Source organism: Suricata suricatta, chromosome 12 (assembly GCF_006229205.1).
Source record: "Suricata suricatta isolate VVHF042 chromosome 12, meerkat_22Aug2017_6uvM2_HiC, whole genome shotgun sequence".
In the NCBI taxonomy this organism is placed as follows: domain Eukaryota; kingdom Metazoa; phylum Chordata; class Mammalia; order Carnivora; family Herpestidae; genus Suricata; species Suricata suricatta.
Genome location: NC_043711.1, coordinates 8,390,171 through 8,404,582, shown reverse-complemented (window position 1 = coordinate 8,404,582; position 14,412 = coordinate 8,390,171). Strand labels below are relative to the sequence as shown.

Here is a 14,412-nt window from a genome sequence, read left to right as displayed (position 1 = left end):
TGCTGAGCCATGGGCGCCGACTCGCGGCCTTTGGGGGTCCGCGCTGGCGGTGGCGGCCGGGGCGCGGCAGGCCCCAGGACGAGCTCCCGCGCGCTCCAGCCACCGCTCCCGCCTCTCTCCTTCCTCTTCTTGCTGCTGGCGGCGCCAGGCGCTCGGGCCGCGGGATATGAGGTGAGCGCCGCCGGCGGGCGGAAATGTACACAAGGTCGAGTGGAGCCCCGAGTAGGGTCGGGAGGTGTGGGTGGGTTTGTTCTGTGGGTGCCTAGTGAATGATTGTGAACATGACTGTGGTCTGAGGGCATGCTTTCCGTCATCGAAAGGTCTGGTTGTGCGTGTCTGAGAGTGGGGCTCTCTGTACCTGCCTCCCTGCTTCCGTGGGTTGGCTTGCCTGGACTTGGCATGCACCTGTGTGATTGAACATATGTGTGTATGTGTGGGGCGGGGGGGCGTTGCTTGAGAGCTGGGACTCTGGAGTCAGCCCGCGCCGAGTTCCATTGTGGCTCCCTGACTTCCTGGCTGTGTGACTTGGGGCAACTCACTCAACCACTCTGATCTGCAGTGGTCTCCACTGAAAATGAGATATTGCCCCCACCCCCAGGGTGGCTGCCTGGTATTTGCAGCTGCTTAATAAACATCAGCTACTGTCTTACCATTTCCCCACCGTGTGAATGAGCCTCCCTGAGGAGTTGTGTCCAGTGGGAGTTGTGTCTGTATGCCCAGCTCTGCGTGTGTCCTCCCTGGAAGGGCCGAGCCCCATTTCTCTGAGGCCCTCACCTCTAGATCAAGACTTATCTGTGCCCCCCCACCCAGCCCTACCCCAGCTTCCTTCTTAATCGAGGGTAACTGACAGTATGTGTGTATTTGGGGTCCCTGTGCAGACATGCCCTGCGGTGCATCCGGACATGCTCAACGTGCACCTGGTGGCCCACACACATGACGACGTGGGCTGGCTCAAGACGGTCGACCAGTACTTCTATGGCCGTGAGTAAAGCCTGGGGGACTTGCCCCTGGGGCTCCCATGGCCCCTTGAGCCCTTCAGATCCTTTCTGGGTCCTGGACGTTAGGGTGGGGACAGTGCCCAGCATGGGCTCCTGTGTCGTCCCTGACCGCCTAACCCCTGTGTCCACAGTCTATAATGACGTCCAGCACGCAGGTGTGCAGTACATCCTAGACTCGGTCATCTCCTCCCTGCTGGTGGAGCCCACCCGCCGATTCATCTATGTGGAGATTGCCTTCTTTTCCCGTTGGTGGCACCAGCAGACAAATGCGACACAGGAAGTCGTGCGGGATCTAGTGCGCCAGGGTGAGCCTGCCCCAAGGAAGTGAAAAGAGGAAGCCCAGCTCAGCTTCTTTTTCTGACACCCTGACTTCTGAGATTTTATCATGCCATGTGCGGCCTGTATGTGCATGCGGCTTTGCCTCCCTGGATTTTCCCATTATCTGTAGAACTCCTATGCATCCTTCAAAGCCCCACCTCCAGGGGATCCTCAGGGAAGCCTGCCATGCAGGATGCCCTCTGTTCCTCACCTGGCTACACGGGCCTGGGGGTGACCCCTCTTCTTCCTCCAGGCCTGGGTTTGCAGGCAGGCCTCCTTATCCCCTGCATTACCACCCCCGGCCCCATTCCTGGGCCTGACAGTCAACCCAGACTCTGTCTTTCCTGGCACAGGGCGCCTGGAGTTTGCCAACGGTGGCTGGGTGATGAATGATGAGGCAGCCACCCACTATGGGGCCATCATAGACCAGATGACACTCGGACTGCGCTTCCTGGAAAACACATTTGGCAAAGACGGGCGCCCCCGTGTGGCCTGGCACATTGATCCCTTTGGTCACTCTAGGGAGCAGGCCTCGCTGTTCGCACAGGTGATTTCCCAACCTCTCCTGAGCTGCCCATTCATGGCTCTGACTCCTCCCTTGGCCATCAAGCCCCGCCCTCGCCCGCAAGCTCATGGGGACCAGGCCCTGTTCCCTGGCCCTCTGGCCCCTTGACACCCTGCCCCCTTGGGTGAACCGTGAATCTCATTACTGCTACTCCTGAATCCCCACCCCCAACCTCTCTGCCTTGCCTTGGTCCAGGCTGACTCCACGCCAGCTGGCACCTCCCGGGCCCCACACCTGCCCCTCATTGGAGCTCTGGCCCCCACCCCCATTTGCTGTAATCCCAGCTCCTCCCTGGGCCAGGTGGAGGCCTGCCCCTCCTTTCCACCGGCTTCATTATCTTTGCCACGACCAGGCTCCCTTTTCCATGCTCTTGACTCCTTCAGGTGGCAGAAGGGGGGAAGCCTTGAGCCCGGCCTCTTTGCGAGCTGGGGAAGGTGGAGGTCTGTTCTAGCGTGTGACCTACGCCTCAAGCTCTCCCGCCCTGTGATCTGACCCTCCCCCAAGCTTCGAGACAAGCTGGAGGCCTTCCGGTTTCACACCTGCTTTTTCTACCGTGCTCCGCATTGAGGGGGCTGGTGGTGGGTGATGGGAGGGCTAGGCGCCTACTCCTCCTGCCCTCTGATCCCGCTCCTCATCCCTCCCCACCACCAGATGGGCTTTGATGGCTTCTTCTTTGGGCGTCTGGATTATCAAGATAAGCAGCTGCGGAAAGAGAAGCTAGAGATGGAGCAGGTTTGGCGGGCTAGTGCCAGCCTGAAGCCCCCAGTGGCCGACCTCTTTACCAGTAAGGAGTTGGGGTGGGGGTAGGGCCGGCCCCAGGGGCAAGGGACCTGGGTTTGGTTTTATATTCTGTTGTCATTGTCCTGAAACTCTTAATGATTTACAAACAAGGATCAGCATTTGCGCTTTACATGGGGCCGTGCAAATTCTGAAGTCCCTCTCGGGTGGGTTGTGCCAGGCTTTGATCCTAGGGCTGGTCTGGGGCGCAGGGCCACCTCCTGAGCCTGGCGTGGCACGCAGGTGTGCTCCCCAATATGTACAACCCGCCTGAGAACCTGTGCTGGGACACCCTGTGTGCCGACAAGCCGTTTGTGGAGGACCGGCGCAGCCCCGAGTACAACGCGGAGGAGCTGGTCAGTTACTTCCTGCAGCTGGCCACTGCCCAGGTAACCGTACGGTGCGCGCCCGTGAGGCCGGTGTTCGCAATGCGCTGGGCGCTCTGCGCAGCCCGGCCGTTCCCTGACCCCGTCTTAGAGCACTCGGAGGAAGGAACACTTCCTCCCGTCTCACCACATTCCCCTTTCAGATTTGTATGCATTTTTTAAACATTACTTTTAGAGAGAGAGGGAGCGTGCACGAGCAGGGGTGGGGGTCAGAGAGAAAGGGAGACAGATTCCCAAGCAGGCTCCGGGCTGTCAGCATGGAGCCCGATATGGGGTTCGATCTCGCTGACTATGAGATCATGACCGGAACAAGGAATCAGATGCTTACCCAACAGCCCCCCCACCCCCCGGTGCAATTCCAATTAGAAGACTGCAGACAAGGGGTACCTGGGGGGCTCAGTCGGTTAAGTGTTTGACTTCGGCTCAGGTCATGATCTCACAGTTTGGGAGTTCGAGCTCCACTTCAGGCTCTGTGCTGACAGCTCAGAGCCTGGAACCTGCTTCGGATTCTGTGTCTCCCTCTCTCTGCCCCTTCTCTGCACACACTCTGTGCCTCTCTCTCTCTCAAAAAAATAAACATAAAAAAAAGACCGTGACAACCTTTGCCACCCAAAATGCTCGCCAGGGCCACGAGACCGTAGGACCCGGTGCCTCCGTGCCCTCATCTGTGTAGTGGGCCCACGTGTCCCTGTGCTCCCACACGACCCACTTCCTCCACTCCTCCGTGTGCACCCATACTCTTGACCACACGTGTACCAAGACAGAGCGGGACACGGGCGTGGTCCAGGTCACCCCGGCCTGAGAGTTCTCCATCCCACCTGCAGGGCCAGCACTACCGCACCAACCACACCATAATGACCATGGGCTCAGACTTCCAGTATGAGAATGCCAACATGTGGTTCAGGAACCTCGACAGGCTCATCCAGCTGGTCAACGCCCAAGTAAGTGTGCCCGTCTCTGGTGCACGCATGTGCTTGTGTCTCTGGCCTTTGGCTCATATGCACAGCAACGGGTCCTCTCTTCGTTTTCTATTGCTACTATAACAAGTTACCAACAAGCGTAGCGGCTGAAAACAACAGAAATATATTATTTTCAGCTTTTGTCAGAAAGCCTGACAGGATTCTCACTGGGTTAAAGTCAAGACGTCAGGAGGGCCAGACTCCTTCTGGAAGCTCTAGGGGAACATTTCCTTGCCTTGTCTGGCTTCTAGAGTGAGACAGTGAGACAGCGCAAGCAGAGGAGAGGCAGAGAGAGAAGGAGACACAGGATCTGAAGACAGGCTCCAGGCTCTGAGCTAGCTGTCAGCACAGAGCCTGACGTGGGGCTCGAACCCACAAACCATGAGATCATGACCTGAGCTGAAGTCAGATGCTTAACGGACTGAGCCACCCAGGCACCCCCAAAATGAATAAATGTTAAAGAAAATAAAAATAAACATTAAAAAAAATAATAGGAATTTTTAAAACAAGTTTAGTAAAAATTTCAGGTTTATTCTTGCATCCGTGAAATTCCTTCCATGCTTCTGGCAGAATTCAGTTTCACGCTTGGCCACTGTTTTGCACTCAAAATGCGTGTTAAGAGAATCTGAACCTACCGCATGCATGGCTGCGTGCACACGTGTGTGAGGATGTCTGTGCACAACTGTGGGCCCCGCGGGAAGGTGCAGACTTCCGAGAGCTCACACGCGGACACCTCCCCCCAGCAGCAAGCCAACGGGAGCCGTGTCAATGTTCTCTACTCCACTCCCGCCTGTTACCTCTGGGAGCTGAACAAAGCCAACCTCACCTGGTATTTGGGGAGAAAGGGAGCTGGGGGGGCTGCTGGCATGCCCTTCGGGTCCTGATCCTGCCTCAGTGCCTCTGCGGCTGCAGGTCCGTAAAACAGGATGACTTCTTTCCCTACGCCGACGGCCCTCACCAGTTTTGGACTGGCTACTTTTCCAGCCGGCCGGCCCTCAAACGCTACGAACGCCTCAGCTACAACTTCCTGCAGGTGAGCGGACCAGGGGCTCAAGGGGGCGCCCCGGGTCTCCCTACAGGGCCGGGGCCCCAACACACCCTCTCTGCCCCCTAGGTGTGCAACCAGCTGGAGGCGCTGGCGGGTCCGGCGGCCAACGTGGGACCCTACGGCTCGGGAGACAGTGCACCCCTCAGTAGGTGTCCGGCTGGTGAAGGGACGGGAGCATGTCTGAAGCGGGACACTAGGCCCTCGGCTGCCCCCTCGATTCCCTTCCTAAAGCTCCTCAGAACCCTGCCCTCCCAGCCGTGACCTTTCCTGTCTCCTTGGGGTCGGGAGTACTGCAGAGACCCCACCTGCTTCACCATCTACTTGCAGATGAAGCAATGGCCGTGCTCCAGCACCACGATGCGGTCAGCGGGACCTCCAGGCAGCACGTGGCGGACGACTACGCGCGCCAGCTCGCCGCGGGCTGGGGCCCCTGTGAGGTGTGTGGGGTGGGGCCTGGGAGGGGGCGGGGACAGGAAGAGGCGGGTTTAGAACAGGTGGGCGGGGACTGTAAGAGGTGCTGTCTTGAAGGGCTCGTGGGGGCGGGGCCTGGGGCCAGAGAGGCGGAGGCAGGAATGGGGTGGAGCCTGGTAGCCCTTGTGGGCGGGGCCTACAGTGGATGGGCGGGGACATCCAAGGGGCAGGGCCCGGGAAGGGATGGGGATGGGGAGGAGACCTGTTTGGGCATCTAGGGCTGACTCACACCTTCACACTCACCCTCCCCCCCCCCCCCCCCCCCCCCCCCCCCCCCCCCCCCCCCCGTCAAGCTCCCCCCCATCATGCTCCCCTCCCCCCCCCCACACATACACCTTTACGCCCTGCCCTCCCTAGGTTCTCCTGAGCAACGCGCTGGCACGGCTCAGTGGCTTCAAGGAGAACTTCACGTACTGCCGAAACCTCAACATTAGCGTCTGTCCGCTCAGCCAGACCGCGAAGAATGTGAGCTGGACTCCGGCCTGGGGTGTGGTGGGGGGGGTGGATAGAGCAAGAACCTGGGGACAGCTGGACAGGGCCCGGAGGAGGTGGGGCTCAGACAGAGGGTCTCTGGAGGGACCGCGGGTTGCGAACTTGTTCTATTGGAGGATCGGCCTGTGGTGCCATCACGTGGGACGCAGTGGAACTGGGGTGGGACGGAGACCAAAGTGCCCCATGGGGGCTTGGATCACCCAGGGAAGTTGCCAAGCATAGGGGGTGGGCTTCAGGAAGGCCTGCTGTTACCCTTGCCTGATCTGACCCTCCCACACCAGTTCCAAGTGATCATTTATAACCCCCTGGGGCGGAACATAGATTGGATGGTGCGGCTGCCAGTCCTCGAACACGGTTTCGTCGTGAGGGACCCGAATGACACAGTTGTGCCCAGTGATGTGAGACCATTCAATGACTATTCCTCCGATGAGTACCACCCCCATGGATACCCCCTCACACGGACACTTCCCCCTGAGCATTTCTACCCTTCCCCCACCCCCCCATATAATTATCTCCCTTCATGGAGACCCCCTTCCATGGACCCCCTCCTTCCCTTGTGTAACTCGTTTTCATGATTATCTTATCCTCCATCATTACCCTGTGCCTCGTACTTTTTCTGTGAGTATCTTCCCCCTCCGGCCCTTAATATCTGTCCCCCTTGGCAACATCTGTCCCCCTACCCATCCCCCAGCCCCACCTCTGGAGCAAGCTTCCCCCTTTTTAAAGTTTCCTCATGACTTTTTAAAAAGATTTTATTAAAAATTTTTTTCAAATTTTTATTTAAAATTTAGTTAACATATAAGGAATTAAAAAACATTTTTTTTAACGTCTTTTATTTTTGAGAGAGAGAGAGAGTGCAAGCAGGGGAGGGCCAGAGAGAGAGGGAGACACAGAATTTGAAGCAGGCTCCAGGCTCTGGGCTGTCAGCACAGAGCCCAAGGCAGGGCCTGAACCCACGAACTGTGAGATCATGACCCGAGCCGAAGCCCGTTGCTTAACCCACTGAGCAACCCAGGTGCCCCAGGAATTTTTTTTTTTTTAATAGATTCCATGTACCAGTGTGGAGCCCAACTCAGGGCTTGAGCTTATGACCCTGATGTCAAGACCTGAGCTGAGATCAAGAGTCCGTTGCTTAGCTGACTAAGCTACCAGGCACCCCAGGATTTTATTTTATTTTTTTAAGTAACCTACGTCCACCCTGGGGCTTGAATTTACAACCCTGAGACTTGAGTCGCATCCTCTGCCGACTGAGCTGGTCAGGCGCCCCAAATTTTATTTTTAGATTTTTTTTTAATGTTTATTCTCTTCATCCTGCAAGGCTTCTTCCTACGAATCTCTTCCTTCCCCAAGAATCTACCTTTCCCTCGATCCCTTGCCTCAAGGATTTCTTTCCCCACTTCCCCTCTCCCACAGTCTCTACACCCTCCAAGCAATTCTTTCTCCCTACTTTATGAATCATCTCTGCAGTCTTTAACTCAGAATTTCTGACACTCCATCCTCCCCGGCCAACACTTTACACTTCTTCCCCCTTCTGGAGTTTGACCCATCCCTTTAGGTACAGCTCAGTATGTTAACTCAGTCTCTTGACTCTGTTTCCCTCTTCCCTTACCCGAGGTGGTGACACTTCCTAGCTCAGACGGTCAGGAACTGCTTTTCCCAGCCTCGGTGCCTGCCCTGGGCTTCAGCACCTACTCAGTGAGCCAGGTGCCCGGCCGGCGCCCCTATGCCCACAGACCCCAGCCCAGATCCCCGTGGACCTGGTCCGGTGACCTGACCATCCAAAATGAGGTGAGACTCGGGCGAGCTCCATGGAGTCTGGATCAAGGGGTTTTGGGTTCACAGTGTCATTACCAGACCCCATTACGTGTCCTCCAGTGAGTGACCCTTCCCTTTGAGCCTCAGTGTCTTTTCCTGGGACTGTTGTGGGGACCCAGTGTCATCCCAAGTGATACTTGACAGACACAAAAAAGCTGATGGCGGTAGGGGTTTGCAAATTAAATGAGGCAAGTCAGAGACTCGAGGGAGGGAGCCATATGGTCGCTGGGGGGTGGGGGGGAATGCACGGAGAGGGATCCGGGCAGGCAGGGAGCAGCAGAAACAAAACCCCTCAGTCAGGAGGGTGACGAGTGTTCAAGGAACCCCCTGTGTCTTGGGTGGCAGGCCAGGCTCTGCAGGACTAGAGGGCCGAGGGGAAGACTCCGACTTTTACCTCGAAGGAGGCACGTGAGGGATGGGGCTGGATTAAGATTCTCATGGGCCCCAGCAATTTTGCCTTTGTGGGTCCCTTTTCCATTAAAAACAAAAGTTAAAAATCATATTTCATGACCAGGTGGGTGTAAAAGATAAATATTAAGCCAGACAGTCTTTGTTATAACATACTCACAGTTATTACATTTAAGTTTCCTTCTGATTCCAAGAGAAATTAATTTACACGTTTCCGTTGGCCCCTAAAAGTCTCCTGGGTCCTGGCAGGACAATTACTTTGTCAAGTGTCAAGTCAGCCCTGGGCCCTAGCGGACTGGCTAGGGTGGTACCTAAGGTGTCACTGGCGCCCTCTGGTGGCTACAGGGCGAACTGACTGGGGGACTGGAGGGATCAGGTGTCTTAGTCCCAGAAGGCCATGGAAATGGTAAGAAGTGGTCAGATTGAGGAGAAGGTAGAGGGTAGATCTGTTAGGATTTGTTAATAGGGCCGAGGGAGGAGGGGAGAGGACCTCCGGGGTGTTCTCCTGAGCCCCAGGAAGGATGAAGCTGCCTGTGGCTGAAATGATGGTCATTAACATCTCTCCGCCTTTTCTATCCAGCACATCCGGGCTAGGTTTGACCCTGTCACAGGGCTCTTAGTGGAAGTGGAGAACCTGGACCAGAACCTCCTGCTACCTGTTCGCCAAGCCTTCTACTGGTGAGGGGCGGGGGGACCACCAGGCCAGGGAAGGGGTGTAAGGAGAGCCTGGGTCACTTTCCTGACTCATCTGCCCCGTTCCCAGGTACAACGCCAGCGTAGGCAACAACCTAAGCACCCAGGTCTCAGGTGCCTACATCTTCAGACCCAGCCGGCAGGAGCCGTGGATGGTGAGCCACTGGGCTCAAACGCGCCTGGTGAAGGTCGGTGGCCGGGGATGACGAGTGGGCGTGGGTGGGTGTGGGGCCTGGGGGCGGGGGGAGCTATGTGTGGGTGGGTGCGGGGCTGGGCGTAGGATTTATACCTCCATTATATCCAAAGATGGCTAGGACTTTGGAGGATCTTCCCAAGGGCTGATAGGCATGACTGGTTGTCTTGGAAGCAAGAGCAAAGACGCTGACCTCCACTTGCGTGTAAGGTGTCAGGATTATACTTAGCTTTGGAGCCGGAGGTGGGGTGGATTCACTTGGCCCGTGAACGGGGAGGCGCAGGCGCAGCTGCGCGAAGGGCTCCCTGAGGCTGGTCTCAGGCGGATATCTGAGAGTTCACGCTTGGGCAGTTCTCACCTGGGATCTGAGGGTGCACCTGGCGGGAACAGGGCTCGCCCCGGGGGGCCTCCCGTTCGTATTTCCTCTCAGGGCAGCGATGCTGCAGGTAATGGCAAGATTCACACTTGCCCCACTTCCCCTTGAGGTGGGCGTTCTGCTACCTGGGTCGCTGCGTTCTGCATAGTGTTGCCTGTGGTGACAGTTGCTAAAATTAGTCGTGCCTAAAACAAGACAGACTTTCTTTCCATCTAACAAAGTCGGACTGGGCCATCCAGGGCGTGTGGGGCGATTTCACAGTCATCCAGACTTCTTTTTTAAGTGTTTTCTTTTAATGTTTATTTTTCAGAGAGAGAGAGAAGGTGAGCAGGGGTGGGGGGAGAGAGAGAGGGGGAGGGAGACACAGAATCCGAAGCAGGCTCCAGGCTCTGAGCCATCAGCACAGAGCCCGCTGCGGGGCTCAAACCCACAAATGTGAGATCATGACCTGAGCCGAAGTCAGATGCTTAACTAACAGAGCCACCCAGGTGCTCTCATTCAGACCTCTTCTGGCTCATTGCTCTACTTCCTTCAACTTTCAGCTTCTACCTCATGGCCCAATATGGCTACTCAAGCTCCAGCCATCATATCTGCATTTGAGCCAGTGGGAGAGGGAAAGAGGCAAGGAATGTTGTTTACACCACTTTGATCATTTTCCATGGAGCAAGCCGTGCTCACACAGCTACTGCTAGCCTTGGGGAAGACTGGATAATACAGTCTTTAGTCCGGGTAGCCACTTGCCAAACTAGAATCCTGTTCTAAGGAGGGAAGACGGGGTAACGGTGGGCAGCAATCCTAGTGCCAAGAACGGTGTGGTAACATCCGACAGAGGAAGTGTGGGCATCACAACTAGGCAGGGGTGGATAGTTGCAGGGCTCACCTGCGCTCGGGTGCATGCTTAGACCTGCCCTCTCCCTCCATGTGTCCGCAGACCCGCCTGGTGCAGGAGGTTCACCAGAACTTCTCAGCCTGGTGCTCCCAAGTGGTCCGCTTGTACCGAGGACAGTGGCACCTGGAGCTCGAGTGGACAGTGGGGCCGATACCCGTGGGGTGAGTGGCACCCCCTGGGACTGGGGGGTGGGGGCGAGGGCAGAGTGGCAGGGGGGGAGCTCACAGTCGTGCCCTCCCCTCGGGTATAGCGACGGCTGGGGGAAGGAGATCATCAGTCGCTTTGACACGGCGCTGGAGACGAAAGGACTCTTTTACACCGACAGCAATGGCCGGGAGATCCTGGAGAGAAGGTCGGGGTGACTGGGGGCAGCACAGGGGGGCCTGTGGTGTGCGGGAGGGAGGGAAGAAGGGGGAGTTGGACCCCAGGCCTGACCAACCCCATCCGTCTTCTCCTCAGGCGGGATTACCGACCCACCTGGAAACTGAACCAGACGGAGGCGGTGGCGGGAAACTACTACCCAGTCAACAGCCGCATTTACATCAGGGTACCCCCCATCCTGCCCCCTGCTTCTCAGCCCCCTCTGCAGAATAGGGGTCACCCCTCCTAGCATCTCCCAGCTGCCCTTGGTGGTCTCTACCATCCCCTGGGTGGGGGGGCATGGCTGCCTGGCTGGGGGGGGCCCTCACTCTCCCCGCCACCCCTCTGTCCCCCCCCAGGACGGCACCATGCAGCTGACGGTGCTGACTGACCGGTCCCAGGGGGGCAGCAGCCTGAAGGATGGCTCCATGGAGCTCATGGTGGGTGCTCCCCTTGCTCAGGTCCCCGGCTGGACCTTGAAGCCTGTTTCTGTCCCCGTTCTCTGCTAGGTGTACCCCTCCACTGTCCCTGCCAAGCCGAAACCTCAGCTCCTATGTGAAAAGTTTCCCCACTCACTTTTGCCCAGTCCCTGCCCAGCCCCCACCTCCTCCAGCCCTGACTTGCCTGCCCTGTCCCATTGGATCCTAACCTCCCTCCGCCCTAAGTCCCTTGCTAGGTTGATTTCCCCCCCGCTTCTGTGGCGGCCCTCTCCGTTCTTCCCGCCCTTCGGTTCCTCTCGAAATTTCCACAAGCCCTGGGCCAGAACTTGGCCAGAGGGCGCCCTCACCCTGTCTTGGGGACCCCCTGCAGGTGCACCGAAAGCTCCTGAAGGATGACAGCCGTGGAGTAGGGGAGGCGCTGCTGGAGGACGGGCCGGGGCGGTGGGTACGAGGGCGCCACCTCGTGCTGCTGGACAAGGCCCGGACCGCGGCCTCAGGGCACCGGCTGCAGGCAGAGAAGGAGGTCCTGGCCCCGCAGGTGGTGCTCGCCCCGGGTGGCGGCGCCCCCTATGGTCTGAAAGTCGCCCCGCGCAAGCAGGTGAGGGCCACTGGGCCGTCGCGGGGCCCACTCTGCCTGCTCCTAACTCGTCCTGGGGAGGCCATAAGCTAGTCCCACGCCCTCAGCTCAGCCCCGTTGCCCCGCAGGCCCAGCCTAGTGCCAGCCTGTTCGGTCCCATCTGCCACGACTGGGTCCAGACCCAGCTCTCACCCTCCTCCCCCTACGCTTGGTCCACCCCGCCCCGCCGCATTTCATCCCCCTCTCCTTCGCCCCTGGGTCTCAGGCCCTGATAAGTTTTGTCCCTTCTGAGGGCTCAGACCCACCTCCAGCCTGGCACCGCCCTGTTCCTGGGTCTCTTTCTAGTGGATCATCTCCCCTCCATCAGTAAGCCACCCCCTTGCGTCTTGGCCCCGCAGCCTTAGCCTCACCCCCTTTCCACAGTTCTCGGGGCTGCGCCGGGAGCTGCCGCCCGCCATTCACCTGCTCACGCTGGCCCGCTGGGACCAGACAACGCTGCTACTGCGCCTGGAGCACCAGTTCGCTGTAGGGGAGGACTCCGGCAACCTGACCTCCCCGGTGACCTTGGATTTGAGGGTGAGGAGGGCAGAGGTGGGAAGGAGACAAGACCCAGGCAAAGAAAGGAGGGAGAGGGGAAACCCCCACCCTGTCCCTACACAGCCCTGCCCATATCCACTGCCCACAGGACCTGTTCTCCGCCTTCACCGTCACCGGCCTGCAGGAGACCACACTGACGGCCAACCAGCTGCGGGCCAGCGCCTCCAGGCTCAAGTGGACACCAGAGACGGGTGCGGGCCTGACCCGGGCCAGGAGCTGGGGGCCGATGGGATGTGCGGGACTGTTGGCCAGGACCCAGGTGTAGAGAGCGCCAGAGTCTGGGGTAGTGCTCAGGTCCGGGTTAGCAGTTTCAGGGTCTTCTGTGGGTCCAGGCGAACCCACAGTGGGCCTTGAGGTGGAATTCATGGGTATCCAGTTCTGGGGAGAGGCGTATGCCTGTCACCTGTGGGGTTGGCTTGAGGGTCTTTAGGGCTTCAGGGTGTGGCGGATGGCCAGGCACTGGAGCCAGATATGGGGATCTGGGAATGGTACTCAGGGCCTGGGAGGCAGTTTAAAAATAGGTCTGGGGACAGATTTGAGGGCGTATGGCCATGTGCAGGCCCGGGGAGGGAGCAGGAGGAGGGGGTGGGACAGGAAGTTTATGGCCCTTACACCTCCCTTGCTCCTCCCCAGGCCCCACGCCCCCGCCCGCTCCCGCTGGGCTGGACCCCGCTGCCATCACACTGCAGCCCATGGAAATCCGTACCTTCCTGGCTTCCGTCCAGTGGGAAGCACATGGCTAGACATGCGGGGGGGGGGGGGACTGCTCCCCTCTCCTGCGCCGCCAACAAAAGCCATTAAAATACCACTACCAGGCCTTGGGTCAAGGTGTGGCTGAGTGGGTTTTATTGTTGCTCTTTTTTTGGAGGGGATTTAATTTCTGACCCAGAAAGGTCAGCAAACACTATGTGTCTCTTGACCTGAGGCCTGCCAGGAAAGTCACTGACCAGCCTGAATCCTGACTCCACCACTCTGCCTTCCACTCCTTCCCTCCTCCGTCCACTCGGGCTGGCACAGAAGCCACTGAGGGTGGGCGTGCATTGGCCGAGGGCCAGAGAACCGGGCACACCTGGGGGTGGAGGTAGGGGGCTTCCAGACCTGGCCTTGGGGGCACCAGGCCCTGAGCGCTAGGAATCTAGGAGGCCTAGGTGAAGGGGGTAGAACTGGAGCCAGGCCCAAAATAGGGCCTTGGGCAGGTGGGCTAGAGCTGCAGGGCTCCCGGGAGAAGGCAGAGAGGCTGGCACCCGCTGTTGTGCCCTGGGGGTGTTACAGAGTAAGGAGACTTTGGGAGGAGCCTGGTGCTTTAGACTCGAATGTGTGTGACTTTCCCTCCAGTCAGGACAGCCTTGTGCAGGTCCCTTAAGGGCACATGGAGGCCCGGAAGGCATCCCAGACAGATCCGGAGCCCAGAGTCAGATGCACGTGCTCTTGATTGTTGGATGCGCCTCCAGAAAATAAAATTTTTAAGTCCCTCTTGGGTGGCAGGCATGAGCCTGGGCCACTAGGAACCCCCAGGGAGGGCACTATGGGCCTGGATGAGGTCCCAGATGGGGCCTGGCTGCTGGATGTGCCTCTTGAAATTTCTCCAAGTCTTATCATAAAGAGATGGACCAGAGAGGCCCAAAGGGGGAGCTTCAGGCTAATTACCATCCCACCTGGGGTCCAGTCACTGGATGCACCTCTCAGAAACTCCTTAAAGTTTCCCTCCAGAAGGGAAAGGCAGCAGAGCCAGCCAGGGTGGTCTGGGGATTGTGCCCAAGGGCCATCGGCTGTCCTGTGTAGGGTCCCGTCACAGGTACCCACCAGCTTTGCTTGTAAGTCTTCTTCTGGTGCCAGGAAAAAGGCCGGCCTGGAAGCGTGCCCAAGGGATGGCAGCCTCGGCCTGGTAGGCCATGGGGTCTCCTGAAAACCTATCCACATCCCCATTAAAAAAATTTTTTTTTATGTCTTTATTTTGAGAGAGACAGTGTGTGAGCGGGGAAGGGGCGGAGAGAGAGGGAGACACACAATCTGAAGCAGGCTCTAGGCTCTGGGCTGTCAGCACAGAGCC

General features: G+C 58.2%; 1 protein-coding gene across 2 annotated transcripts; it reads left to right on the top strand.

Moving 5' to 3' along the window:
• The first annotated feature begins 6 nt into the window (after window positions 1-6).
• Window positions 7-13,210, top strand: MAN2B1 (mannosidase alpha class 2B member 1). Of its 2 annotated transcripts, none has more exons than XM_029917118.1 (24): window positions 7-171; window positions 879-981; window positions 1,130-1,303; window positions 1,670-1,863; window positions 2,533-2,665; window positions 2,902-3,047; window positions 3,869-3,985; window positions 4,750-4,832; window positions 4,916-5,036; window positions 5,118-5,196; window positions 5,379-5,488; window positions 5,880-5,987; window positions 6,296-6,412; window positions 7,629-7,802; window positions 8,818-8,915; window positions 9,001-9,118; window positions 10,431-10,549; window positions 10,639-10,740; window positions 10,848-10,935; window positions 11,108-11,188; window positions 11,559-11,786; window positions 12,189-12,341; window positions 12,451-12,553; window positions 12,996-13,210. In XM_029917118.1, the coding sequence occupies exons 1-24, from the start codon at window positions 10-12 to the stop codon at window positions 13,103-13,105; spliced, it is 3,021 nt and encodes a 1,006-aa protein (XP_029772978.1). In that variant the 5' UTR covers window positions 7-9; the 3' UTR covers window positions 13,106-13,210. The 2 variants fall into 2 exon arrangements, with proteins under 2 accessions (XP_029772978.1, XP_029772977.1); XM_029917117.1 differs by having other exon boundaries at window positions 4,747-4,832.
• Window positions 13,211-14,412: the final 1,202 nt, after the last annotated feature.